Genomic DNA, 26,142 nt, shown 5'->3' on the forward strand with positions numbered 1-26,142 from the left:
GTAGTATTTGACTTGGGGAAGATCCTACAAGGCAATGTGTCTTAGTGGTGGTTTTATCAGCGAATTTCTCTTTTATCCTTTCTGGCTGCTTATCTTGTCATAGTAATTCAGCCTTCTCAGAGTTCCCCTGTTTTGCGCTGTCTTCTGCTTTTAGACTTCTTGCCTGCAGCGTGTATTCTCCTACTGTGTCAAAAAGCTGAGCTGATTTTTGCTAAAACTTCCCCTGGAAACACTGCTTTAGGCGAATGCCCTGCATCGACAGCTTCAGTCCAAATGGCTGTTCTGGTGGGAAATGCTGGGGAGCCGGCTGGTAATGTGCGTGGAGGGAAGCCCTTCAAATCTGCATGGCTGCGTGCTTTTCATTTGCAGTGCATATAAGAGGAATTACCACTGCAAATACTCTTAAGTTCCTTCCTTTTAAACCTGCTGACTACAAATCAAGCCCTATAAAATAAAATAAAATTGTTTTTGAAACAAAAAGAGCACCTCTGATGACAGAGTGCTGTGTTGCAACTTCCCTGTCTGCCCTGGGAAAGAAATTGCATGGGATGAGCAAACAGGGCAGTAGGAAAGGCCTTTGTTATTTCTATGCTGCTAAATGCCTGTCTACAGGAGAAATACATAAATTGGGTCCTTCCCCTGCACAGAACAGCACCTTGCTCTTTCCTAGTTAGCTGGGAAGGAGAAAAGATGGAGCTGAAGCTTTCCATCCTTCCTTCTTTCACTTCTAGGCAGCTTGTGTGTAATGTATGAATAGGTGCAGGTCTTCCACCTCAATCAGAAACCGAGTAGACAAACAAGGGGGGAAGTGGTTTTCAGACCCAGACAGCATTTTGTACATTCATTTTAGGTTGTATCTTTAGTTAATAACAGTCTTTATACATTTTCATCTGCACTATATTGCCTGATTTTCTGAAATACCTGCTGATATGTTTCAGAAGGAAATCTAGAAATAAGTTCTCAGAATATTTTATCCCTTTGTACAGAAAAGAGAAGAAATTCCTGGTAGAATGATAATCTGAGTCACGTTTATTTCCATCTTACCTGCACCACATGTAAACATGCAGTTGCTTTTCTTTAAGACTCTCTGTAATGGAGGAGGATAATTAAGCTGTCAGTATGAAACACATCATCAAACTCCTGATGGCTTCGTGTCATGCCCACTGATTATCTGTTATTCATTACATAGTACATGGCAAAACGGGTCTCTTGGCTGATAAACTTTAGGAGGTGAACCTCTGCTTTAGAGAAAACTAAAACGTATCCTTTCACTGTCTGCACCTGATTCTGTTCTAGCAAGTAAACTCCCAAGTACTTCCTTCTAGAGGAGAAATTCTAGCAGGTATAACACATCTTTAACAAAGCCACGAAGCAGTTTTGTCATGTTTGAAGGTTTGACAGTAATGAGCCAACCTGTATTCACCTTCCAGAACCGTACACCTTCAAAACGAGTCTGTTAAAGGGGATTTTTGTATGCATGCAGCGAGTCTTCACTTGTGCATTGCATGAAGACTGAGCAGGTTTGATTTGAAGAAGGCAGACGTGTGCTGTTCGTGTTGAGCAGGACGTATTTGCCCTGTATGCTTTAAAAACTTACCTACAAATGTAAGAGTATGTAAAAGCCTGGGTAGTAATGTCATTTCCCTGATTAAACTACCTAAATTGAATCTGTACCTGGTTATCTGTGCTCTGAAATCTCAAAATTGCTTCCTGAGTCCGGCTGTTACTGCTATGAAATCAATTTGGCACGTGGAGCTGCTGGACAGGAATTGGAAGTATCTCTAGCAACGTGACAATGAAGCTCACAACTTGCAGCACTCCACATCCGAGAGCTGCAGCAGGGCACTGACCACAGTCATCTATTTGTCATTGTAGGCTTGAAAGCAGATGTCAGTTAGTATAAGTAATTTAGTGAAGGTAAATTTATTTTCTGTTTTTTTAATCAGCTTCTGTGTATTGAAAAAAAAAACCAACACCATTTTAATGAAGGCTACCATTTCATCTTGCATTAATGAATAAAATTGTTACTCTCATTAAGTAAGAAGAGGGAGTATTCATATTTTAACCTACCTGTAGATGATACACGCACTGTTCCTGCACGTGTCGCAATTAGCCGTGTCTTGACCAGTCCGATACGAAAGCCTACAAAGATAAGAACACGAGGTCATTAAAAAGCAATTTATTTAACATGTCTTTGCCTTCTGTCATTGCTTTTCATAGAAATAAGAACTTTTTTTTTTAAACTTTAGTATTGACCATACCAATCTAGCTAGAAAACAGGATCAAAAATAGCCTGCTTGGATTCACTGAGCCATGAGATGCTGCTGGTTGGAAAACAGGTGATTAGTGATTGGGAGGAGAAAATACCAGATTTATTTCAGTAATACTTTGTGCAGCGATGAAGAGGGAAAACAACAAGGAAATGAAGTTAAGTGAGCCTGTTTTTTTTACATAAAGCTTGTCTTCTCAAATACATAGAGCTTTCCTAGGTACTGGTGGACTTACAGAGCATAATAATGTGAAATGGCATCTGGTTAGTTGTGGTGATGTCTATATCTTAAGAGGAAGACCATCCCATTCAACTAACATTTCCCTTATTCACCTAGCCTGCACCTCTCTCGTCACCCTTCAGTTTGAGGCACGGTCCAGCTCTTACTTTCCCTAAGTATTGTCACCTCTGCAAGGATTTGTCTGTACGCAGACGGAAATTTCATTAAAATAAATGTGTTAAATTAAAAGGAACAAAGCAGCCTGTATATCAACGCAAATGTTCTTGCATGCAAAAGATTTTAAAATGAAAATTGCAAAGTCAGTTTTTACATAGTAGCACTTTCCTTTTTTTTTTTTTTATATAGACTTACATATCTAGACTAGAGAATCATTTTAAGTTATTTTATTCCAATTTGTGTAAAATACAGACTGGTATCTGCTGTTTACTCCTAGCTGCTTGTAAAAGAAATGGGGAAATACCTCATCTGTGGAAGTTTGAGGCTTTTGGATCAGGTTAGCAGTAATTTAAGGGAATGCTGCTGAGCTCAGGTTCTGGGGACAGAGGGCCTGCTTCTTGCTTCCCTGGCACCATAATAGTCATGGAAAAATACAGCGTTTGTGGAAATACTGATTTAATTTTTACTTAACAAAATATCAGGCCTCTCTAATGCACAATTTTAATGAAAAATGATACACAAATTGTTTATATGCCTGTCCCTAACACAGAAAATGAGCATTTCCTAAATACCTACGCTGCGTCACTTCTCCTTACTATTTAAAAAGCTTTGAGTGTTGTTTAAGAAGCTTATTAGGCTCCTTATAAGGACATATTTTACCTAAAACTTACGTTTTTAAGAGAGAAGAAATCCCTCCGTGTGACCTTGAAGGCAGCGAGGGAATCTCTGGCACTGAGACTCTGCGGGATGCTGCTTTTGGTCCTTGGAGGCCTGAAGTAGTTCCTGTTCTCAGTTCCCCGTTAAACTCTCCTGGAGGCAGGCACTCGGCTAGGCAACACTGCGTTAAACTTGGGCTTGTAAAATTATTTTTCCAAGCTATTGATCAAATCCTAAAACCCGTCGCTGAAAGACCCAGCCCCTGAACTTCACAGCTCGGTGTCTGGAAGCCGTGATTTCCCGCAGGTAGTTAATAACCACCCTGGGAGGAACAGCACGGGGGGCTGAATGCCTCTCGATAGATAAAGACATAAACGCGCCGTGCTGGGTGCCAGTTTTTTTCATTAGATGTCACTTGGGACGTTTTTATTTCTCCGTGCAAGCCTGCAAAGTACCTTTTAATATACAGGTAATTAGCTGCTTCGTAGACTAATGACCTCCTGCTCTCCGGCAGCCTGTGCTGCTCCTGTACTGTGCTGCTGGTCTGTGCTGCTCGTGCCGGGCTCTCTGCTCTCTGCAAAGTGCTTCTCAGAGCAACTGGATGTGTCTCTGAATCACCCCAAGTTAGTAGGCTGCTTACTTATTTAGCAAAAGCCACACTTTGTTTGGTCTTACTGTGGATGCGCCAGGTCAGTCATGAACTGTGGTCCTGCTTCCATAACTTGCAATTTTGATTTATTTATTTTTTAATCTTGTTTTCAGGACTTTTATTCAAATTAATTTCTGAAGCATATGATGATCTTTTAATTCTTAAAATCATATTTCTTAATTTATGGTATAAGGCAGGCTCAACCTGATAAAAACTGGCCCTTTGATATCAGCATTAAAATGATCTGATCGCTTTGAAATCCCCATTTCCCAGCTGCCCCGTTCAGCACTGTTGCTTTTAGCCTCACTGCCACCCCCAAACCAACCTGTTCACAATTAGTTGTTTGGCAATTTATGATCAACTTGTCTTAAAATATCATTTTCCTCCTTAAATCTTTTCAGCTTTCTCAGGGAGGGCTTTTCTTTCAAACTCCGGTTCAGGTGATGCTGCTTCGTTAGCCAAGGCTGCGCTGTACCAGAGGTGGTACAGCACAAATGCAATTACTTACAAATTAAACTCTTTATAAAAAAAAAATGTTGTTTTTACCCCAGGGCTTCAGGCTTTCACTTTCTTGTTTTCACATAATTATCTACAGAAATGCTGGCATGGAATTTACCTACCTCATGCCAGCAAAGATTTTACCATTAGCACAGTGGTTCTGCACACAGACCTTACCCAGGGAAGTAAAAACCAACTTGCTGAGAAACAGAGCAGCTGGAGCTTCAGTGCTAACTGCTACAACCGCTCTGCGAGCACGCTCTGGGTGCTGGGCTCACATCCATGTTCTGGGTGTGCTTTCTGTACGGGATGGAGTATTTCGAGTGTCTTTCTTATCTCCCTTATGCAATAATTTAGAAGAGTTCAGGCTATAGACCAGTAATTTTTTTCTTCATTGGTATAAACTCATAAGTATTTTTCAATTTTTATTTAAATGTGTAAATGTGAATTTTTTTGCAAAGGGTCCTACAGAAACTTTGTTTGCTTTTTAGCGAACTGATGGGTGGCTTTGGGCTGCCTGAGATCCAAAATGGGGTGCCTGGGAGCCAGGAGTTCCCCCGAGCTGGGACTCCTGTGAGCAATGCACTTTATGTAAAAATTATTTTTACATAAAGTTATTACTTTTATTTGATATTTTTTATTACTCTTATTTACATTATTAGCCCTGCAGCTTCATTGCCCACTTTTACCATCCTGGGTTTGGGAATGCTGCACTGGTTGACGTGTACGAATCACTAGGTTTCAGAACTTTGGTGGACAAAACTTGGCTGTTGAACAACCAGCTTTTGGTTTTGCCCTTTTGGCTTACATTGCTTTCAGTCTCCCCTAACAAATATCCAGCAGCTTCGTGCTTTGATACCTTGCGCCTCGTCTTTCTGCCTCCACGTGGATGTGTGCAGATGGGCCTGGCCAGTGCCATGTGCTCGGGGATGTAGGTGCTGGAGGAGGGATGGATGGAGGTTCCTGCTGGCTGTGTCTGCCTCTAATTAGCTGGGTAAACGAGCAGAGGGCTCTCCAGGCTCGGTGTTTCACGTGTGGTTGCCAGCTCCGCTGCGTGTTATTTTCCGGAGGCTTTTACGTGCTTGCATTTCTTTTAGCATTCTTGGCACAACCGGAGCTTAACCTCAATTAACACCTCCAAGTAGGAAAATATGATAATGAAGAGCAGCCATTTGCTGATATGGACTGGCAGCTGCTAAGAATAGGCAGGAATTTCAGAGCAGCCCGAAGGAATTACACACACCTCGAAAACCCCTGAGAAATGCCGAGTTTGTGCACCTGCTTGAGGCGTCTTTTGAAAATACCAACTGCAGCACCTTAAAACCATCTTTGCATTTGGGTAGGCTTCTGCAAATATAAATTGGAGGCCTGGCTGTGCTGAGAGGGAAGTTTAGGTCTGTGTACACTGAAATCCTTCTGTGGTTCAGGAGGTGGCGAGGGAGGGGGCACTAATCCAAGTACCCTGAGCAAGTATTGAAAACGAAGAAAATCTTACAGAGTGGTTTGGAGAGTAGTTTTGTTACATCCTCCTGCTGGGACTACACAGAGCACAGAGAGTTAAACGCTCTGATGTTACCTGGGTTTGCAGAATAATGCCTTAAAAATAAACAGCGTAGTGGTGAACTTCTCAAAACTTGCATTTACTGTTAAGCGGTGAAGAGTAATGAGGCTGATAACCAGGCTTCGGGAGGGAGTTGTCCACCCTTATTATTAACATAATTCGGCTTCTGGCAGAATCAGATGACTTCCCGATGTTCTGTGTGTTGTAGTCGTCCTTGTGGTGTGAATAACCATGTTCTAGCTGCATAAATAGAGGAAGATCACTTGATAGGTTTGGCTGATGAAGCTAAATCCTGCTTAGCCACGGTCTTAGTCTAACCTAGGAAAGATGTGGCATTGTATCGGGATGGAAAGCTGCCTCGTATAAATACACTTCCATCAGCAAAGTCCTGTTCCTGCTGGATTAAGCTGCCTCTGGATGCCCTAAGCCGTGTTCAGAGCAGGAGCCGCGTGCGGGGATGCTGCAGCTGGGCCGGCAGCAAGCTCACAGCCAGCTCTGCTGGGAAGCCCCCGGCCCAGGGGGGCAGTGGAAAAGTTGACACAGCCCTCCTGGTGCCGTGTTCTCATTACGCTGAAAACCAGCAGTCAACAGCTGTCATTTATAGCTGGCAGTGCTACAGCCAAAAGAATAAATAACTCCAGAAGAGCGGCGTTGAGCCCAGAGCGATTGACTTGATTGACTTGATGCTTAAACAGTTAGTTCGCCTACGTCTGGACGCAAACACTGAATTGTTCCGTCTCAGATGTTACGTTTTTTTCTCCTCTGCTTTCACCTGAAGTTTTAATTACTTTTTTTTTTTTTTCTCTGGAGTTTTTTTGACCTTATTTTCTTCCCTAGTACAAGCTTTGGGAGCATCCTGGTGCACACAGCGCTGTGACGAGCAGCGTAGGGTCCTTGGAGCACTCAGAGCAGCTAGAGAAAGGGGTGCTTTAGTGTGTCCTCCTTCAGGTTTGGCTGTCTTATGTGGAATTTAATTGCATTTAAAATAGATTGGGTGTTACAGCTGTGAGCAGAAGCCACTGTTTGTTAGAGCTGTGCTTTGCAGCGCCCCAAAAGGGCCGTGAGCTCCCTGCTACCTCCAGCACTATGGGCTCCACCCAGCCAGCAGCTGTTGCCCCGTTTTTTAGCAGTCTCATGGACTTGTAGTGGGGATTTGCCTTCGGGGTGGAGCTTTCCCGTCCTGCTCTGAAGTTGTCAGCACCTTCCTGGGGACGGCCACGATACCTGGCAGCTGCAAAGCTCCGTGCCTGTGCAATCAGAGCACACGTGCAGAGGTGGGAAGGCAGAAGCTGTCCCAGCTCTGGGGTATGTAGGGAGGCTGTAGGTACTCAGGGTTATCCTGCTGGGTACCAGGATGTTTTAACATTAAAAACAGAGCCAAAACGATAAAAAAAAACAAAACAAAAAAGGCAAAAGAAACTACGCACAAATTCAGTAACTCATTTCTGAAAGTTGTTTTTAACTGATGGTGGAGGATGGAAGTGGAAATTGCGTGATGCTCTAATAGCAGAATCATTTTCCAGATTTTTTCCCCCTATCTTTCTTGTTATTACAGGGCTCATATTATTCATCTGGTCTCTGAAAGTACTTTGAAATGTAGCGGAGCTCAATGGTGAGATTTTTTAGGCTGTTTCCAAGACAGTAGTTTGTTGTTTTTTCCCCAGTCCTGACAGTTGGAAGCAGATGACTAATTTTCTTTTTGAGGTATTTGCGCTGTGGGCGTGTGGCATAACTCCCAAGACAGCAATTCAAGTGCTTTCACCCCGTAAATACATTTTTATATTGTACTCAGGTTAGTTAGGGAGTGAGGGTTTAAAAAAAAACAAAGCAAAAAACACAATAAAAAACAACCACCATATTTCAGTAGGGCTGCCTAGTGATTAAAACCCAACCAAACAACACAAGCAAACAAAAAACCCCAACCTTGTGAATCAAAAGAATTAAAAAGGCATTTCAAGTGAAATCAGAAAATCTTGTAGGAATTACGAGTGTTTGAGGTCTGGCATCTCTCTCGAATGCCTTTGTTTCTCTGTCATATCACCAAAAAATGAGAAGGATAATTAAAATGTCAGCAGTTTGTGTATCAATAATTTAGGGAATTTGTTGGCTCTGGCTGAGCACCAACTTTATCTCTGGCTGGCAGCTCTTTGGGGGCGTGCTTGGTTATCTATCACACAGCTTACTCAGTATTACACCCCGAGGTCTGGCTTTGCCCCTCGTGCTTTGCTCTGGACTTCAGCATCATCATTTGGGTGCTGCGAGATTTGTGAACCTCGTGCTGCAGCCCCCTTTATTGTAGTTTCGTTCCTATTCCAAGTCCCTGTTGCTGTCTCAGCCCCAAATCCACCTTATTTTAAAATGAACGCCTTCTGCATGTAACTTCTGGGGTTTGCAGGGCTGATCTTCGTGCAAGCCCGTGCTGTGCTCATGCCCTCAAACCTTTCTAGGTGCCAGGCTCCTGCCAGACTCAAACTTCTGCTGAATACAGCTGCTGTCTGGTGTTCTTGCTGTTTGAGTGGTGCTTCCAAGGAGTTTAGTACTTGCAGGAAGGAGCAGCAGGAAGGCCCTTGGAAGCAGGTCTCTGCAGGCCCCGGCACTTTGTTTTCTCATTTCCCTACCTGATGGTTTGATTTCACTGCAGTGCAGGAGAACCGGTGGAGAAGCAGCTCTGCATCTGCCAGGGCTCTGCACACAGATGCTCAGCAAGGTCCCAGCTCACAAGTTCTTTCTGGGCTCGTGTCGATGGCAGTGGAGGGAACAAATCTCATTTACCACAGCGATGTCCGAATCATGCCAGGTATTCTGGAGTGCAAATTGCCTTGTTGATGTCCAAATACCTCTGCTCATCTCCGCAGCCCAGTCTGGCTGAGTTATGAGACCACGCTCAGATCCTCTCTCATCTTCTTACCGATAACCAGGAGGAAACAAAGAGCAGAATACCCCATCTAATGGGCTGTTCTATTTATTTGTGCAACAAGTGATGTTGTGAAAAACTCACCCCATCATCCTGCTGCCCAAATGCTGTTAATAGAGGGCCAGGCACAGCTCCGGGTGCTGGAGAGGCTTCCAGCAGCCTGCAGAAGGGCACTTTGCCTTCACAGCTGCCCTGGGACCCCGCAGATCCCTGTCCTACTGCTGAGCGAGAGGCAGAAAGGAGCAATGACAATAAGCTGCTGCAGAAAATGTGTGAATAGTGATCTATTAAAGTGCTCCTTTCCTAAGTGCTTGTATATAACATGGAAAAATGGTTGGGTGAGTGGGAAGAATAACCTGGTACTGCCTGCAGGCAGCAAAGGCGTGCCCGTGTTGGGCTGTGCCGTGTCCCTTAAATCCATTACCTATTGACTCATCCATCTTCAGAATCTCTCTGTATTTGCAATGTCCAAAACGAAGCCACAACAAGAAGATACGAAGCAGTGTGATAGGGGATTTTTAAGATCTGAGCTGAGAACAGGACCTGGGTGTTGTAATAGAGGAAGAAAGCCAGCAGTGACACTGGGGGAGAGACAAACAGACGTGTGTCTGGGAGCTCTTTGGCATAGGAGGCGTTTCTCTCCCATTTCTGAAACAAGCCGTGGGTATCTGAGTCCGGCTCCACTCCTCGTTGTCCCTCAGCTCTGTGAAGGTGTCCTCTCTTAGGACTGACCTGCACGTTTCTTTCTTAGCTCTGGAGCGGGGGCAGCCAGGAGCAGTTTAAAAGCAAAAAGCTCCTCTTAAGGGCAAACCTCTTTACTGAAATTGCCCATAGTCAAGATCCGTTTTTCGCCAGGCGTACCTCTGTGCACGCCCATAAGGCTCAGAAGCAGGTGTCAGGTAGAAATCTGGGGATGAATCTCTTGCAGAACCAACAGCAGTGAGAAACTTGGGGCCACAAAGCTCATTTTGCTCATTTTTACCTGACTGGGTAGAGATGTGGCTCACCGCTCTGTCTCGTTGGAATCTAATACTACGGCATTCAAAATGCCGTTATTAAAGGATTACTCTAATTGTGTAAAGCGAAAACTGGTAATTCAGTACCTAAATAACATCCTCTTTAAAAGACTGATTTAGCAGAGCTCTCCTTGCAGGTATGTAATTTGGACAGCTCGGTGACAGTTGGAAGAGCTTCCCTTATGATCTGCCGCAACTCACAGGGATATATTTAGCACGAACACGAGCCTGCTTACACTTTTTCTCAGTCATTCATTGTAAGACTTCACTGGTATTTCTGTTTTTGAACGTGGAAGTTTGTTTTTATTGCCCTTTGTGTTAGTGCAGCTGCCCCGATGTAACAGTGGAGCAGAGATTTCCCTTCCTGGAGGGCTGGTGACCCCCCTGAATCAGGTGGGGTCCTTCATCTGGCTTGTATAACCTGGTGAATAGCAAGCAGATACAAATCACATAATTTTTCTGAACACACCAAACTGTTTTCTCCAGCTGTGCTGTGCGATACCTGCAGCTAACAGCCTGTACGTTTAGTTTGCTGTGCCCCAAGACTGGGAGCGGTCCTCCTGTCGTTTCTGGAGCACACGGAGTAAGCATTCAGCCCCAATAAATTTGTTTCAAAAGGTCTTTTACCTAAAGGTTTAAACCTAAAGGTTCGCCCTTGCTTTTTATCCTCCTTGCCAGTATGATCTGAAGCTTTGATTACAAGCAGTGGAATACATTTGTTCAACTCTTGAAGGGAAAAAAAAAAAGTATATGGAGTATGAATCCCATCAAATCTGGACGATCTCTGACACGCTGTGCTGTGAAATACAAGTTGGGAGCTGTTCATATCCAACTTCTCATTTTTTTTTAGTGAGTGTAAGAGTTGGTCTTAAAACTGCTTTAATGAACTAACCCCGGAAAAATAGGAGTGTTCATGGAGTGCCCTTTGAGTGTGGCTCAGAGTTTAGGGAGTGATGCACCTGTGGGGCAATGACAGGAGAGAGCTGACAGTTTAGCTCCTCGTAATTAGAAATATCTGCATGCTTACAGCAAAGAGAGGGAGGAATTATAGGATGGCTGCAAGGAAAGGAGGGGGAGTTGCTGGAACTAGAAAATGCTACTTGAGTATGGATTTGCACTGCAGTAATGGAATGCTCCAGGTGAGGCTGATCTTGGTGGAAACAGCAATGAATGATACATGGATAGAGCAGAATAGTCAAAGCAATCGGTTGGAGTCACAAGACCCACGAAGCACTGATCTGTGCAGAAATTATTCCTTTTCCCTGGCTATGGAGGATGAAGGTGAAGAGATGTCCTGTGTGCCACAGGAAGGTGAATTGTTACAGCCTCCCAGATGTCTCGGTACGTCTAGTTTAAGAAGGGTTTGTAACCAGTGTGTGCTTACAGTAAAGGGATTAGCAAGAAATCGAGGAGGTGGTCTCAGGCAGACTAATGGCCAGAATGGATTTGGCAGCTCCCCAGGACAGACCGAAAGGATGTCTGTGAAGATCCCCCAGGGGAAAGTCCAGTCACTGCAGCCCCTGCACTTCAAAGGTCTGCTGGTGTCGTGTCCTGCAACTTGGCTGCACTACCACGATGCAAAACGTGATGTCATTTGGGCATCACAGATAAAGCTGCTTGTGTTCTCTGGGTTTTTGTATCTTACTTTACAGTGCAGTTGTCTTCCTTTAAGCTTATCTACAGATTGCTTTCCTCCATTTCCAGGTTTTCTCTTAGGAACAATTTTCTTAAACGTTTCCTGTGCTATGTCTGTAATTGAAAAAGCAAAACAAAACCAGAGAGGTTAAAGAAAAAAAAAATAAAAACCAATCGCGAACAAAGCCATGTCATATCATTTCTGCCGCTACTCCATTATTTCCAAAGGCTGTGTTTTTCAGGGCTGTATTTGTAAGCTTTTTGAGCTTACCCTTCTCCTTATGTGACATAAGGAACTTGCCAGTTTTTAAGTGTTGGCTCGTGTGTAGGCGGATTGAGGCCGGCAGCAGAGTTGTCACTGCCGGTGTTTGCTCTTTCCCCTTCGTCTGAGCTGCACGGCTGGACTGTGCTCAGAGCAGCTTCTGGAAAAGGAGGAAAGCAAACAAGCTGGGCAATAATTGCTTCGGCTACCTGCCTTTCATTTACCATCATTCCTGAGTCAGGACAAGCTGCCGTTGGGCTGCGTGATGCTGGGTGGGCGCTGGCAGTGCTGCTACAGCAGGAGCTGGGCGCGGATGCTGCCTGGAGCCCTCCTCTCCTCTTCGGTTTAAACATCCAAGCAAACACGGTTTGGCTGCTGAAAAATGATAATAGAGACCCAAATATCCTGTATTCATTGCAAGGAGACGTGAAATGACATCCAGATCCCATCCAGGAGATCGTATTGCCTTCAAAGCCCCTTCAAAGCAGCCGGCTGAGCTGCTGCTGCTGCCTGGGACTGCTTCTTGCAGCAGTGTTTGCTGAGAGCTCTTTAAATTCCTCAACCACTGCCTGCTAACAAATGAATATAAATGATCTCTGAAACAGGCTCATTTAGCTGTTGCCTAATACGTAGCGTTTGGCCTGGCAGAGTCAAAATACTGTGACTCAGCTTTGTACGGCGAATTGAGTACTTTGTTTATTAAAATTACTGATTTGTGGTATAACGAGAAGGGCCGTGATTGCTGTTACTTCTCACGCAGAAGATTTAAAGGGCAGGTCATCAGTGTTCTCCAGCTGCAAAATATTTTCGATTATCTGTTCCTCTTCCGAATACTTCGCTGTTACATATTTCATGGGCTGTGCCGTCGTTGGCCGGGTTTGGAAATCAGTGACTTGGATTTTGCTCTGACTGGCCTCGGTGAGGCTCCTTAGAGGTAAACAGAGCAGAATTTTGCCTCGCTTAACCGAGGGCACCGTGTTTCAATAGAGACAAGCGTCTGCAGCTGTTACAGATTGCTAATAGTTTGCTCTGAATTCCGTTTGCTTTATTTTCCTGTAAATAACCTGTGTTGGGTTCTGACGCCGCCCCGTGCTGCATGTAATACTCAGCACTTCTCCCCTCCTCTTGGAAGTCTAAATCGAAGCTGGAGCTCTGCTACTTTTGGCCATGCATGACTTAACACAAAGGTTGGTTAAAGCCTTTGGCTGTGATGGAATTTTTTCTTTTTTTTGGTAGAGGCTCCCACATAGTAAGATAAATCACCATTTTGCCGAGTTTTATTAAATAACGATGCGCACGAGAAGCGTACAGCTTTGATAATCTTCAGTGGGAGTACGTGGAGGATGTCACAAGCTCGCAGTAAGGATTTCTAACCTGCCCCCAAATCTGTTTAGGTTTAATGCACTGTAATTGTGCTGCACCCTGTGTTTTTTTCCCGATGGCCCAAACTTTGCATTCTATAACCAATCACCTGGGCCTGACCCCAGGTCAGAGAGCAGAGTTCACGCTGATGCTTGAAGCATCAGATTTGGGCAACAAGAGCCCTCTGCACCTTGCCAGGTGTTAAGGCAAGATGCTTTTTTCCTCCTCCTGCTTTTCCAGTCGCTTTTCAGCCGAGCCGAGGGCTGTGTGTTGTTGCTAATTGCCGATAATGTAGTCCTGACACTTTGCAAAGTATCCATGGATGATATTCACCCAAAGGATGCTACCACTATCTTCAGAGATGCTGATACAGTTTTGCTGGCATAGACTCATTTAGTGATGAATTGCAGTAATAGCAGTTCAGGACCTACAGCATATTAGTGAAAATGAATCCACTGAGCACTGGTCCCATGGCACTACCACAGCACTTAGAGAACACCGATTTTCCTGAAGGGAGAGGAATCTGACTGAGTGTTAGCGATTTTTTTTCCAGCAGTGTGTTATTTGTATTTGTTTCTTGATGTGTGTTATTGTAAGGTAGTTAATGCACGTAAGAAAAGCAGGAAATGCCACAAACACAGAACACTTTTTCGGGTTGGTTCATGGAAGACTTGCACGTGCTACAGAAAGCAGAGCTGAAGCAGTAATATTCCTCAATTTCTTGTTGTAAACTGACCTAACAGGAGTCAGGGGCTAGTAAAGGCAGAAATATCAACATGCCAAAACTGAGAAGATCAGAGATGGTTAGTTCACACCGTGGTTGGTCACGGTGGCAAAATGTAGAAATGAACGCAGTAATTGGAAAGATTTATTAGAATAAAAGTACAGGGCAGCCTATTGTTGAAGGAGTTGCCTAATTTGAGGGAAGTAAGGGTAAAGGTATGGTGTGAGTTAATGATGTGCTGATGCTTTGTCTGGGAACAGAGGGGTCCCTCAGCTCTGCGATGTGCTCGGTGGAGAACAGGAACGGCCCAGGCGTAGTGCTGGGCTCCTTTCTGCAGTCGCCTTTAAGATCACCCAGGTGGTAGAAAATTCAATGGATCTGGAATACAGAAACTCATAAACCAGGAGGAAAGATACAATATGCATCTCTCCTTTCCTCCTTCACCATTTCTGTAACCTTCACGAGAGGAGGCACATCTGGGGTGTGCCTAGAGCATAGGAAGGAGGAGCTGCAAGCAGGTCTAAGGAGCTCTTTTCTGCTCTTGCTAAGTTTTAAGACAGTACCTTTGTATGTCCTTGTGTTTAAAACAACTCCCCATCCGAAGCCTTACTTTGATTTGTAGATATCTTGCCTCCAGTTTTTATAATTAACCTCCACTGCTGGTGGAACTGCCACCGGTTATGATTTTGCAGTTAACATCAAAGACTCGGTAAAACATCTTAATTGCCTCTTCCACGCACCAGAACGTGTTTGAAATGAGTTCAAAACGTGTGATGTGTCCTTAGGTGGTGAGGAAGGGCCATCTCACCATTGCCAAGGAACCTGGGGGGGAAAAAGTAAAGGAGTGCTACAAATATCATATAGTCTCGCAGACTCTGACACGCAAATCTGTACTGCCTTGGATATGCAGATATTGTAAAGAACTGGGGTTTATAGGTGGGTCCAGTGTTTTAGGGCATGGGAACCCTCCTAAAGTCAGATACATTAAATGGGTTTCATTTAAAGATTACCCTTATATAAGTGAGGGTAAGAAAAATAAGCATTTGTGAACCTATTGCTCCAGTATCTTTGGGAAAAGAGAAAAAAATGGGCATGAAAGTACATGGAGGAAAGGCTGTTGTATCTGGCAGGTGACCTTGTTGGGTAGGTGTGAGTGTGTCACACACGCAGGGTGATCAGCTGCTGAGTTAGGACAACAAAATAATTTTCTGTAGTTTGTGATCTGACAAGCAGCATGCCACTGCTCCGATTCTCTTAGAGATTCTGTAAGTTAATACAGTCAGAGGAATCCTTTTTTCTGAGTAATTATAAAAATTAAATAAATCTGAAAGTGTGTTGCTTTCTGGTAGGTCAAGAAGCTTCCCAGTCTAAAGATCCAGGTATTGACAGATTATTTAAAATAATATTTAAAATTAATAATAATTAAAAATAATAATTAAAATTAATAATTAATATATAAAATAAATATTCAAAATAATCATCATCATCATCTTAGCTGTTGGACAATTTTCTCAACACAACCTTAGCATCTTTAGTTTGTTCTACAGCTGCTTGTAGTATTTTTACTGAAAACCATTTTGAGATCATAGGGTTAACAAGGTATTTTCCACGTTCCTAGAGGAAGGATTACAAACCTCAGATGTTCCTTTTCGACTGAAATTAAAGCACAGCCTGCCTTAAGTAGCAACGGCCACAGGTTTCTGCTTTTAAAATCTAGATTTCTTCTGATAAGTTATGACTTAATTAACAAACAGTGCATATACATTTTGAAGGGTAATAAATGAATAAATATTAGCAAACAAGTCTGAAGAGTGTTTGAGGTAACGCAGGAGACAGGCTGGAGTCTCTGGGTAAGGACCAAATGCTGTATTGCAGCAACCACTGCTTGTAATGCACTAAAGGTTGAGATAAGTTATATAACTTAGCGATAAACAAAACTTCTTCCTTTGTGCCCGAGAGTTTGTCACATACAGAGTAGTACCAATGCTACAAAGACTTGATACTCAAAGTTTTCATTTTCTTAAAGAATTCAGAAGGCTGAAAACAAAACAGCAAACAAAACCCGCATGCTCCTAATGGAATTATATCGAGAGTTATATCCCTTTATCTCAAAAGCAAAGTTTCTCGCCCAAGACTCGTCCTGTCCTTCCTGCTAGGTGAGGGACTGTGGTTAATTCGGGCTGCTGATGGACGAGCACCCCCAGTAATCCCCCTTCAGGAGGGGCTCCGTGTGTGTTAGGGGACTGCAGTACCTCGGTGCCCGCGTGGGCACAAACTCATTACGGCTCTGCAGATTTGGAGCAGAAAAGCTCCTACAGGTCTTCCAGTAAACAACTACCTAATTACGTTCTGGTGGGACGTGCACGTAGGAAATGTAATACCCTTGGCAGGTTTCTCCGGGACTCCTAAAGCAGCAAAACCGTGTATGCATGAGGAATAACACAAAGCACATCTCAGCGCTCTGCAGGAGGGCAGAAGCAAATTCACACGAGCAAATTCAGAACCGAAGGCACAGAAACCAGCTTAGAGTTGCTTAAAAGCCTCGTACTCACCCTTCTCTGTGAGCTTCTCCTTTCTCTAGCTCCTGGATGACCCCCAACAAGACCTTGATGGTTTCCTGACTGGAGCTGATCAGATTCTCCATCACCTGCAGCTGCGCTTTCAAGTCCACAACTTCGGTGTGAGGCACGATTTGCTGGCATTCCTCGCTCAGGGCGACGGCGGCCTGGCAGCTGGGCGAGGCGTCGCCTCGAGGGCTGCGCTCCTGCCGCTCGCCGGCCGGGCACCGAGCCTGCAGCGGGCAGGCGGGCGCCTCGGCGGCCTGCGGCTGGACCCCGTTGAGGTGCACGGTCCTCTTGCTGTCCTCCTCGCCCGCCGCCGGGCACAGCGACCACTCGGCTTCAGGCTGCGAGGCGTCCGCGCCGCCCGCCGGCAGGTAGAGGGTGGCCACCTCCGTTTTGAACACCCTCCCCTGGAGGGGCTGCCCGGGCTCCTCGCTCCCCGGCTCCGGCTTGGCCGCGTTGTGGAGGGGGCAGCCGGGGGGCTCGGCGCCCTGCCAAGCCCCCGCGCACGCCCGCTCGCCCACGTGGGAGATGAACTCGGCCGTCTGCAGGCTGCCGGCCTTCCTGCCCCACTGGCCCTCCTCCCCCGAGCTCCTGCCCTCCTTGTCCTTCAGGTCTACCAGGAACCCGTTGTTCTCGCCCTTGAAGGCGACGGCGGAGGCGCTCTTGATGATATTCCCTTTCTTGCGGTCCAGGGGAAAGGTCTGGTAACACTTCTTGAGGTCGGGGGAGGTCTGCACCCCCGTGCTCTTGGTGACGTTGGGGATGGACCTGCGGGCCGGCACCGTCATGTACTTGCGGTAGGCCGTTTTGTAGGAGAGCGCCTTGGCCTCTCGCTTCTCGCTGTCCTGGCTGGTGGCGAGCTGCTTGTCCCGCTGCTCGTTCTGGGCCTCGCAGATGTCCTTGAATCTCACCTGCAGGGCCTTGTTGCGCTTCTTGATCTGCCGGTTGGGATCCAGAGCATATTTCATCTCCAGAGCAAGCGAAGCTGCTGGCTCAACTTCGCTTTCCGAGGTGGTGAGTAAGCATTTGCTGGGCTCCTTACTCACCATGATGCCTGCAGTCAAAAACAGTTCAAAAAGGCCGTGTTAGAACAGAAGTACAAGGTCTTCCCCCTAGTTTTTCCCCAAACTTTTCATATTTGAGCTCATTTCCTGTGCTCTCACTAAAGAGGTTGGCACTCACCACCTTTTTTGCTGGATTCTCTTCATTAACTCATAATCCTTGGTATTAGGTACTAGATATTGGTCTTTTACTAAAAAATAGCGCCTTTATCTTGCCGTGCTTTATGAGATTGGTTAAAACCCGTTCTCGGAGTAGGCTGTGACCTCTGCAGGGTGACAAAACCAGCTGCTCGGGGGGTGAAACCCCATTTTTGTGGCACCCAGGGGGGCTTTTCAGGGTTTTTCCATGGGGGCTGGCTGTGCTGCACGGGAACCCAGGCGCTCAGGAAGCGGGTTATTTCAATTTACTTCACAGTTACTAAAAAGTAAAAGAGAAAATAATTTTTAAAAGTCTGTTTGTATATTTAGGGAGAAGTCTGTAGCACCGTACCCTTAACTCTCCTTTAATGCAAATGTTGGGGACAAGAAATATCAAACCGGCATTATTTTTACAGCATGCTTGCTCAGAAAACATGACTCCTGTGCACTATAGTCTGCATCCTGGCACAAGATTTATCTAATTTCTCATTGCAGATGTCAGTATCTGGATTTTTTTTGAAATCTACCTTGTAGCTAAACATAAAATCTGGATGTAGATGAATTTTTAGCAACCCGTTGGTCCTGCTGTGTGCATAAAGTTTATGGTCTTTGAAAGTTTCTGGAAGAAGGCGGCAGTGCAGAAATTAGTTTTGCTTCAAATGCAAAACAAGCCATCCTTTACTAGAAGCACAATATACCTTTATAACAGAGCTTCTTATCCTAAAGTATCCTAAAGTACTGAAAAATAAGAAAAAAAACAACGAAAACTGTGATGAGTCAGAGCAATGACTTAATCTGCTATTGAAATACGAGCACCTCCTCAAGGATGAAAAGAAGCCAACTGCTTAGCACAGAGCAAGGGAAAAAAGCAGCTCTATCTCTGTGCAGATCATGTGGGATCTGGAGTAACTGGATGGCTAAGACCTCATTTTTACACTTCATTTGAAGTTGTCATTTTTAGTCTCCTATTGCGCAAATTCCTCCCTAATGCTGAGATTTACTGAATTACCCAATTCTCACTTAATCCGGGTGTTCTGCGGGTGTCTCCTGTTTAAACACGGCTGTACCTTCAGCGGGGCTGGGAGTACGAGGTAGAATGAGCAAAGGGACTTCCAGGCGTGGCACTTGGAATAAGTTTTTGATAAAAATTCTCCCGTTAATAAAAAATCTGAAACTCTTGAAGACTTAAGTGCCACAATTGGGTATGTTTTATAACATCAGCTCAGTGGTGCAAGTGAATACCTATGACTAAGCTGTGTTTAGTTTTAATTTAATACAAGATAAGTTAGATTCAGTGGAAATCTGAATGTTTACAGTGTTAAAAAAAGTAATTATAACCCTAGGAAATACGAACACATGAAGTGTGGCAGACAACCTGTACGCTGCAAGGCTGGGCCTCTGCTTTATCCAACAGCTTTCAAAAATCTCTTGCAAACGTGTCAATACTTAAACTTTTATCATGTTATACTCTATTTCAGTTAGATTTCTTAGAGTGCTAGATACGAGTCTGTATGTATGAACAGAGTGCCTGATAGCAGCATGACCATGTCCCTCTCGTTATGGGGAAAAGGATTGTAAAAGGAACTGCTGAAAGGGAGCCTAAAGATAAAAGTGAAGCTGAATGTTATGTCACGGAGATCTCTTGTACTTTGTGCTTGGGTGTGGACGCTCAGCTCTCTGTATGCCTGTAAAACATGATGTTTAGATATTTTTTTCAGAAAAGTGAACTACGTAGGAATGGTACAAAGTTTTTCTTCCAATTTAAAACCTAAATAAGGGGCCAGTTGTGCTGTGTGAACACCAGTATCCTACGCTGCCTGTTTGGGGCTGTGTTTTAATCATATCACTTGCAGGGTGAAGTTACGCCTGTGAGACACATCCTGTGTACAGAATCCCATTTGTTTCCAGCTTCCAGAAGCTGTGCTGGTAGAAAATGCATCCAGCTAGCTAAAGGTGGAATTTTACAACACTTTGGATAACGAAGCGCTTTGTAGGATACAAACCTCTGCATCCGTCAGCCTGCTGTTTGACAGACGTATACTGCACATGGATAAAATATGTTGTAAAAACTAGTGTCAAAAAAAAAGGCACTTCCATAAATATAGAGCTATTGGAAGCAAGTCTATCTTAACTTCCATAGATCTGATAAGTCAGAAAGTTTGCCAAAAACAAAAAAGAAAAAATACAGTAACACAGCAGCCATTGTATCCCGTATGTTCAAATCTGCTCATGTGGGTTCCTGCACTATTAGGGAATTTTACCAGATATGGTACATTGCCTTAGAAAGATGTGAAATAACACCTGAAATACTGGAATTATTTCTGAAGAGAGGATGCAGTTTTACCCATAAAAGAGGCTCACAAAAGTTGGTTGGTAGATCTGGAAGTCACTCACTGCAAATATCTCTTAGGATACCTGAGAGTTGTCAATGTTCCTGGCAGTCAGTTTTCTGGCACTTTATTTGACAGTAGGCTCCACCAGCACACAAGTTATGCTAAAGTATTGGTTTGATAATTTATTAGAATACATGGGAACAATCTCAGATTATTTGGGATACTGCTTTATCCCACAATCTTTGGGAATCGTGGATCACTGGGTCTGTTTGGAATGACTTAATTGGCGGAATTACGTTATCTCCATTAATGTTATTAATGGAGCTGGTAACCTAGATGAAACCAGGAGCCTGGTGATATTCTGCAGAGTAGAAATAGCTAAATGCAGCACTCTATTCGGTGTTGCAGTTAATTTTAAGTGTGTCTCTAATAGCCAAAAATTGATTCTTCAAAAATGCTCGTCTCCCTTTCCCAATTGCACGGGCCTGATTGATTTAGTTAATCTAGAGTTTTCTGTTCCCTCCGGTAGCTTGGACTAACAATCTTATCAGCAGCTGTGACTGACAACCACCAAAAGAACGAGAGCTGATTTTTTTGGAAGATTTACTCAGTTCTCAGCATGTTGAAGGAGAACTGGATGTGCACGCTGGAAAGCAGAGCGGTTGAGCCAAGAGTTGATTTAGAGTTACATAAACTTTTCTGTGTTAAATACTTACTATTTTTTTGTCTCATTTATGTTTTGGACAAGGTGTTGACTGCAATTTTGGTTTACAGACACTACAATGTACTCTTCTGGGAGTGCTGCTTAACCATCTCACCTGTATTTGAGCTCAGCTGGTGCTAGAGCTCTCCCCTCTTTCCACTAAGCTCAGTGCCAAAATTCAGACTGATTTCATGGGGAACAGGAGCGTGCCATGGGCACAGCCTGCACCTGGATGGGTAAACTGGAAAAGGAAACCTCATTATCACTTGTTTCCAGTTCCCAAACTATCTATCTGTAATCCTGATGATGAAGATCCTCAATTTGCTTGAGCACTGCAAACCTTATGGCTTCCTGCATCACGGGGCTAGTAAAGGCTTGGGATCTGAATTTCGGCTGCAGATGCCAACAGAGAGAACACATTGAAACTTTCTGTCTGTGGCTCCTCTAAACAAACCCTGATTGTGTGACGTGATTTGCTAAGCAGAATATGTAATGATCACAGAGCTTATTTTTCAGTTTTTAGCCTTGATTTGTTTATAAACTCCTGGCTGATTAAACTTAAGCAGTGTTCCCTAATGTTTGAATATGGAAATAAACTGTTCAATAATAATAAAGCGATGCACAGAGAAGCCTGAAGTTGGTACAGAATCTCCTAGTTAAGCCATGGAAAGCACCTGCTTTATTATTTCAGGTTCTCAGGAGCATGTTTTATTCAACTTAATAAATGCCTCCTGTTCAGTTCTTCATTTTCATTGACACTGCCCGGATTTCCTTCTCTCGGTTCAGAAGTGGTGCTGGGCATGGCCAGGAAGGAGACCTGCCTTACCTGGCTCGTGCCTCACTTACGAGGTTAAGTCTGTGTCGGTAGGCAAACCACAAGTACATCTGCACAGGACTTCACTGTACCCTTGCCCAAACTGCTCAAAGTCACTGCACTACCCAGGGAATTAAGCTGCCGGATTTCTCTATTGATTTTTTTTAATGATGGAAAAGGAGACTTGTAACCTACCTCGTAATTTGAATTTGATTTCTGTCAGTTTGACACAGAAATGTATTCAAAGCGTAAACGTGCTAGCAAACAGCATGGACCGTGTGCAAATTCCCAAGTTCTGCATGCAGACAAAAGGCCCAGATCCCAGCCTGGAAAGGCGTTGGGGATTTGGCTGTAAACTTCTGTGCATGTGTCAAGAGCACAAAGGAAAAATAAAACAAGGGATTGCAAACGATTGGAGTTCACTGTGTAAAGGGGAGCCCACTGGTGATACGTACCTTCAGGCTTCTCAAGGCTATGGTTCCTTATAAGAAATCCAGCTCTGTTCTTATGCATCTAAATATTATCATAAAGTTTAGTAACGTGTATTGTTTTACAAAAAGTATTATATGTCCACAAGTTGTCTTTTAAATGCATGCATAGCCTATAGTCCATTTCTGTCTTTAAAAATAGGCATTTGAAAGAAACTGGGATTCACTTCCCATGAAGGAATAGGAGATGGAATCCTGTTCTAGGTAGATTCACAATGTACTATCATGTAGCCCAGTGACAGCAAGCTGAGGATATTCTACATGTAATCTAAAAAATTTTCTTAATTTTGAATTAAGTAGATTCTTTTCCCCAACTTTCAGACATTTTTTCAGCTTTCTGAGGAGCGTTGTCAGTCCTTTAGAAGGAATCCGATTGTTAGATTAACTGGCCATTCTATCATACAAACCTCAAAATCATGTAGTAATGTCCTCAAGATTAATCAGTAAAGTCCAATAAACAAACTGGACTGATAAAAAAGAAATTAATTGGAAGTTAATAATGATCTTAGCCAGTTATTAGTTGTTGCAGACACTTGTCCGATGTTACAAATGCGTATAGACTTTTAATACTCAGCTCTGAGGGTGAAATCTGGCCTCTAGCTACATGTAAGGTATGCCCCATTTTTGTGGGTTACGAAGTCCAGATGGTTGTTAGGGGAAAAAATACTGCGTGTAGTGACACACCGAACTGACGTGGAGACCACTCCGTCTTCCTTTTATCAGAATTGTTCATGTAGAATAATAAAGTTAGCAGTGCTGGTAAATGTCAAACTATTTTTTCTTTTTAAATCTGTTCTGAAACCCTTAGGCATTGAACTTGAATTTTCTCTCTTGAACTTCCCTATTTATTGCTCAATAGCGAATTCATTCTCGTTGCTGCGTTTATGGATTCTGTATTTTATCAAGCAGAGGGTGAACTGCGGTAGCCTTATAATCTCCCTGCTTTGGGAAGTTTGCACCACTTCCATGAATTAGAGCGCTGCTACCTTTTGCCCAACTCAGTGCTTTGCAGCCTGTGGTCTGGAGACACTTTGCTTTTGTTTCACCTTTGTTCTGTCTTCCTGAGAAGAATTTACAGCTTCCACAGACAAAAACAAAGTTGAAACCCTGCTGACTTGAAGCTGATGTTTCACTTTTCAGGAACTTTCTCCTGCAAAAACAGCTTTGGGATGCATTACTTGGAAATAACGCACTGTGCTGTAAACCACAAATGTTTGGCGGAGTTGTGATGCTCAGCAGTACGATTTCCAGAAATGGTTGAGCAGTTGGACAGGATGGTCTTGGAAAGTCTGTTCCAACAGAACTGTCCTGTCTATCGATCAGCCAGTTGCAGCGTGACACAGGAGGGATTCTTAAATGCCCTAAAGTCTTCCTTCAGAATAAGCACAATCGCGTGGCGTTTGGTTCTTTTTCTTTTTCCTCCCCCCATTGGTAGGCTCTGTACGAATGATATATAAAAGTCACATCCCAGCTAATGGCTCAGGTGGTCAATAAATGCCTTTAAATGCTCTTGTGAGCTTTAACTTTACAGCTAAGTGGTTGGAAATAAAATATGTGATTTAATAAACTTAGATAGAGAAGCTACGTATTGCAGGATAAACTATTTAAAACTTCCTTACAATGCAGTTTCCCTGAGTACACAAATGCTACGTCTTATCTTCTACATCTTTGATGTCTTCTATGTGTTCTGAACCCAAATTCGTAATAGCACTCTGGTTTTGGTGCTTCCTATATTGGTGAGTAAGATAAGATCAAAAGGTGGCGATAAAATCTGGTACAATAAAGGTTACTTTTCCCTAAATGTTTGTACAACTCACACTAGTAAGAGATCTGCACTTACATAATACAGACCCTTGTGGCCTGAGTTAATAACCATTTCCTTCATGTTGGAACAAATACAGTGTCAGAAATACTCCCTGCCAATTCACAGCATTCAGAGGGCTGACAATATGAAACGTTTGCTAGAATGTACGATGGCATGGCGCTATTACAAGAATTATGCTCGGTTTTAATGTATTATGCAGCTATTGCTGCTATAAAAATCTGAGTAAAGGTTTATTAGCATTATTTTGCCCAGATTTACATGGCAACTCTTTCAGTGTTACAGCTGATACTTGTAGTGGAAGGATGTTGCTGAGGATGTGTTGCTAGGAGAATCGCAAATAGCTCTGCTTCTACTCCGCTGTCTTCCAGGAGCCCAAAAGCCAGCCTACTTTCACTGGAAGCCTTTTGTCATTTTTATGGCACTTTCTCTTAAATAATTAAAGTAGCAAGCGTAAAAACGAGAACTTAAGGACAGTTCTTAATCTGCGTTATTTTTAATACCGACCTCTAATTGTTCTCCATAAACAACAGTAGTTTTTGTGAGTGTTTAGAGGGGGGAAAAAAAGTACCAAATGATGACAAGGAAAGTGGTTCTGCTCAGCTTGTCTGTTTGCATCCTGGCTTTCCAAGTGATGGGGAGGATACAGACAGGAAAAGTTAGAGAAGCAGGTTCCAGCCCCTTGCTTGAGCCTCACAGCTTTACTTTTGCTGTGGAGGTGCTGGAAGGCACCGCGGTGCTGGGCTCGGGCCCAAACCGGGCATTTTAGCAGGTTATTAATTGTTATTAATTGACGAATAACATTATTCTAGGAAATCTGAGTTTTGAACTCCAGTGCTGCCACTGGGAAATAAACGCTGGGTGATTTTCACCCTCTTGAGGAGGGCATCTGTGAACAGTTTTAGTCTCCAGCAGGTTCTGGCTCTGTTGAGACCTGAGCCTGCTGGTGGTGGGAAGGCAGAGTGGTGCACACATCAGCCTGACCTCTGAAACAGGAAAAGCTGGGACAAAACTGGATGTTGGTTACCTGCAGGGTGACATTTAATTGCTCTAATGCGAGTGAGAAATATTCCCAAATGTTGCAGAAATTCCTTCTTAAGAGCTGGTTCTCCAATGCTGTTGAAAGCATGAAGGAAGAGCTGAATTCTGGTGTGGGGTGAAGTTGTCTTTAATTCAGACACCTGTGCAAAAGTCCTAAACCTCAAATCCCAAGGTCTCAACTTCTCCTCACATGTGAGCAATGTGGGACGAGGCTTGGAGCTGCTGAGCACCCAGGTGAAAGTGCTTGTTCCAGGTCACCAGGGGAAATGTTTTTGGTTCAGTACAGGAAGAACTGCGTGGAGAATGAAGGGGAGAGCAATGAGAGCACGCACAGGTGGTACAGAGATGGAAACTGAACTGCTTCTGGGCTTTGAGAACCTGGGAGGCGATGTGGAGGAAGATCTCCACAAACACTTGGTGTTGTCGGTGCGTTATTTGTGGCACGGACGATCAGGAAGCACATCACAACAATCATTAGAGATCTTCTCGGGGATATTTATATGGCCCTTTTGTCAGTCTGAATTATGTACTGTGCTCATCTGAAACTAGGACCGTGGCTGAGAAGTCCCCTATTATTAATCGGAATTGCCTGAATAACGCTCTAGGCACCAGAATTGCCTACCAGTCAGATAATTTGCATCATTTTTATTGCAGCTTTGTGTGTTTTTAGACTCGCACAAAGTGCGAATGCAAGATATAACACATTTTTCTCACCAGCCTGCTCAGCTAGGGCTACCTAAAATACACAGATTCATCTTGAATGGAGACAGTGAGGCCCAGCCCGTAGAAGGGATCAGTGTTATCGGTGTCAGCAGGCAGTTCGGGCGGCATTTCTCGCTGAATTCCTCTCTTCAGCACTGGGATGTTTTGTCTGTCCCTTTGTCAGCTCCTCAGAGATACTGCAGCGTTTTAGTTGCTGATGGCCTTGATACACAAAAATGTATTAAAGCGATCCCCAATGTAAATGTCTGCACTTGCAGCTATCTCCTCCTCCATTTCTGATTGCATTTGCAGGAGGGAATAATGAATGTAACAACAAAATGGGCATGAACACCCAATTACTAATGATATGAAGAAGAGATTGGGTTTGCTGTAAATGCTGGTTCTTATGCCTATATGAGTGTCCAAATGCTATTGATTTGACTAAATTCTCTTCTTCCTCCTTTTCCCAAGGAGAGCAGAAGCAGCTAACGAGACCCAAACCACTTTCCACAGTGCTAACTTCACCGTGCAG

The 26,142-nt window shown here is 43.8% G+C and overlaps 2 protein-coding genes across 5 annotated transcripts in view; one reads left to right on the top strand and one right to left on the bottom strand.

Annotated features, from left to right (window-relative positions):
- The window catches only part of DOCK1 (dedicator of cytokinesis 1), a 258,548-nt gene that overhangs the window by 83,593 nt on the left and 148,813 nt on the right, over window positions 1–26,142 (top strand). The gene's annotated exons all lie outside the window — the stretch shown is intronic.
- Window positions 1–26,142, bottom strand: part of INSYN2A (inhibitory synaptic factor 2A) — a 39,902-nt gene that overhangs the window by 9,250 nt on the left and 4,510 nt on the right. Inside the window, exons 2-3 of one of the 2 annotated variants that reach the window (XM_068689183.1) lie at window positions 16,497–17,562; window positions 2,071–2,142 (exon numbers count right to left, since the gene is read on the bottom strand). In XM_068689183.1, the coding sequence (XP_068545284.1) occupies window positions 2,071–2,142; window positions 16,497–17,557 (1,133 nt within the window). In that variant the 5' untranslated portion in view covers window positions 17,558–17,562. Of the gene's footprint in view, window positions 1–2,070; window positions 2,143–14,075; window positions 14,767–16,496; window positions 17,563–26,142 lie in introns of those variants that run through there. The other variant, XM_068689184.1, reaches the window with a different exon arrangement.

The sequence above is a fragment of the Anas acuta genome, chromosome 7, assembly GCF_963932015.1.
Source record: "Anas acuta chromosome 7, bAnaAcu1.1, whole genome shotgun sequence".
In the NCBI taxonomy this organism is placed as follows: domain Eukaryota; kingdom Metazoa; phylum Chordata; class Aves; order Anseriformes; family Anatidae; genus Anas; species Anas acuta.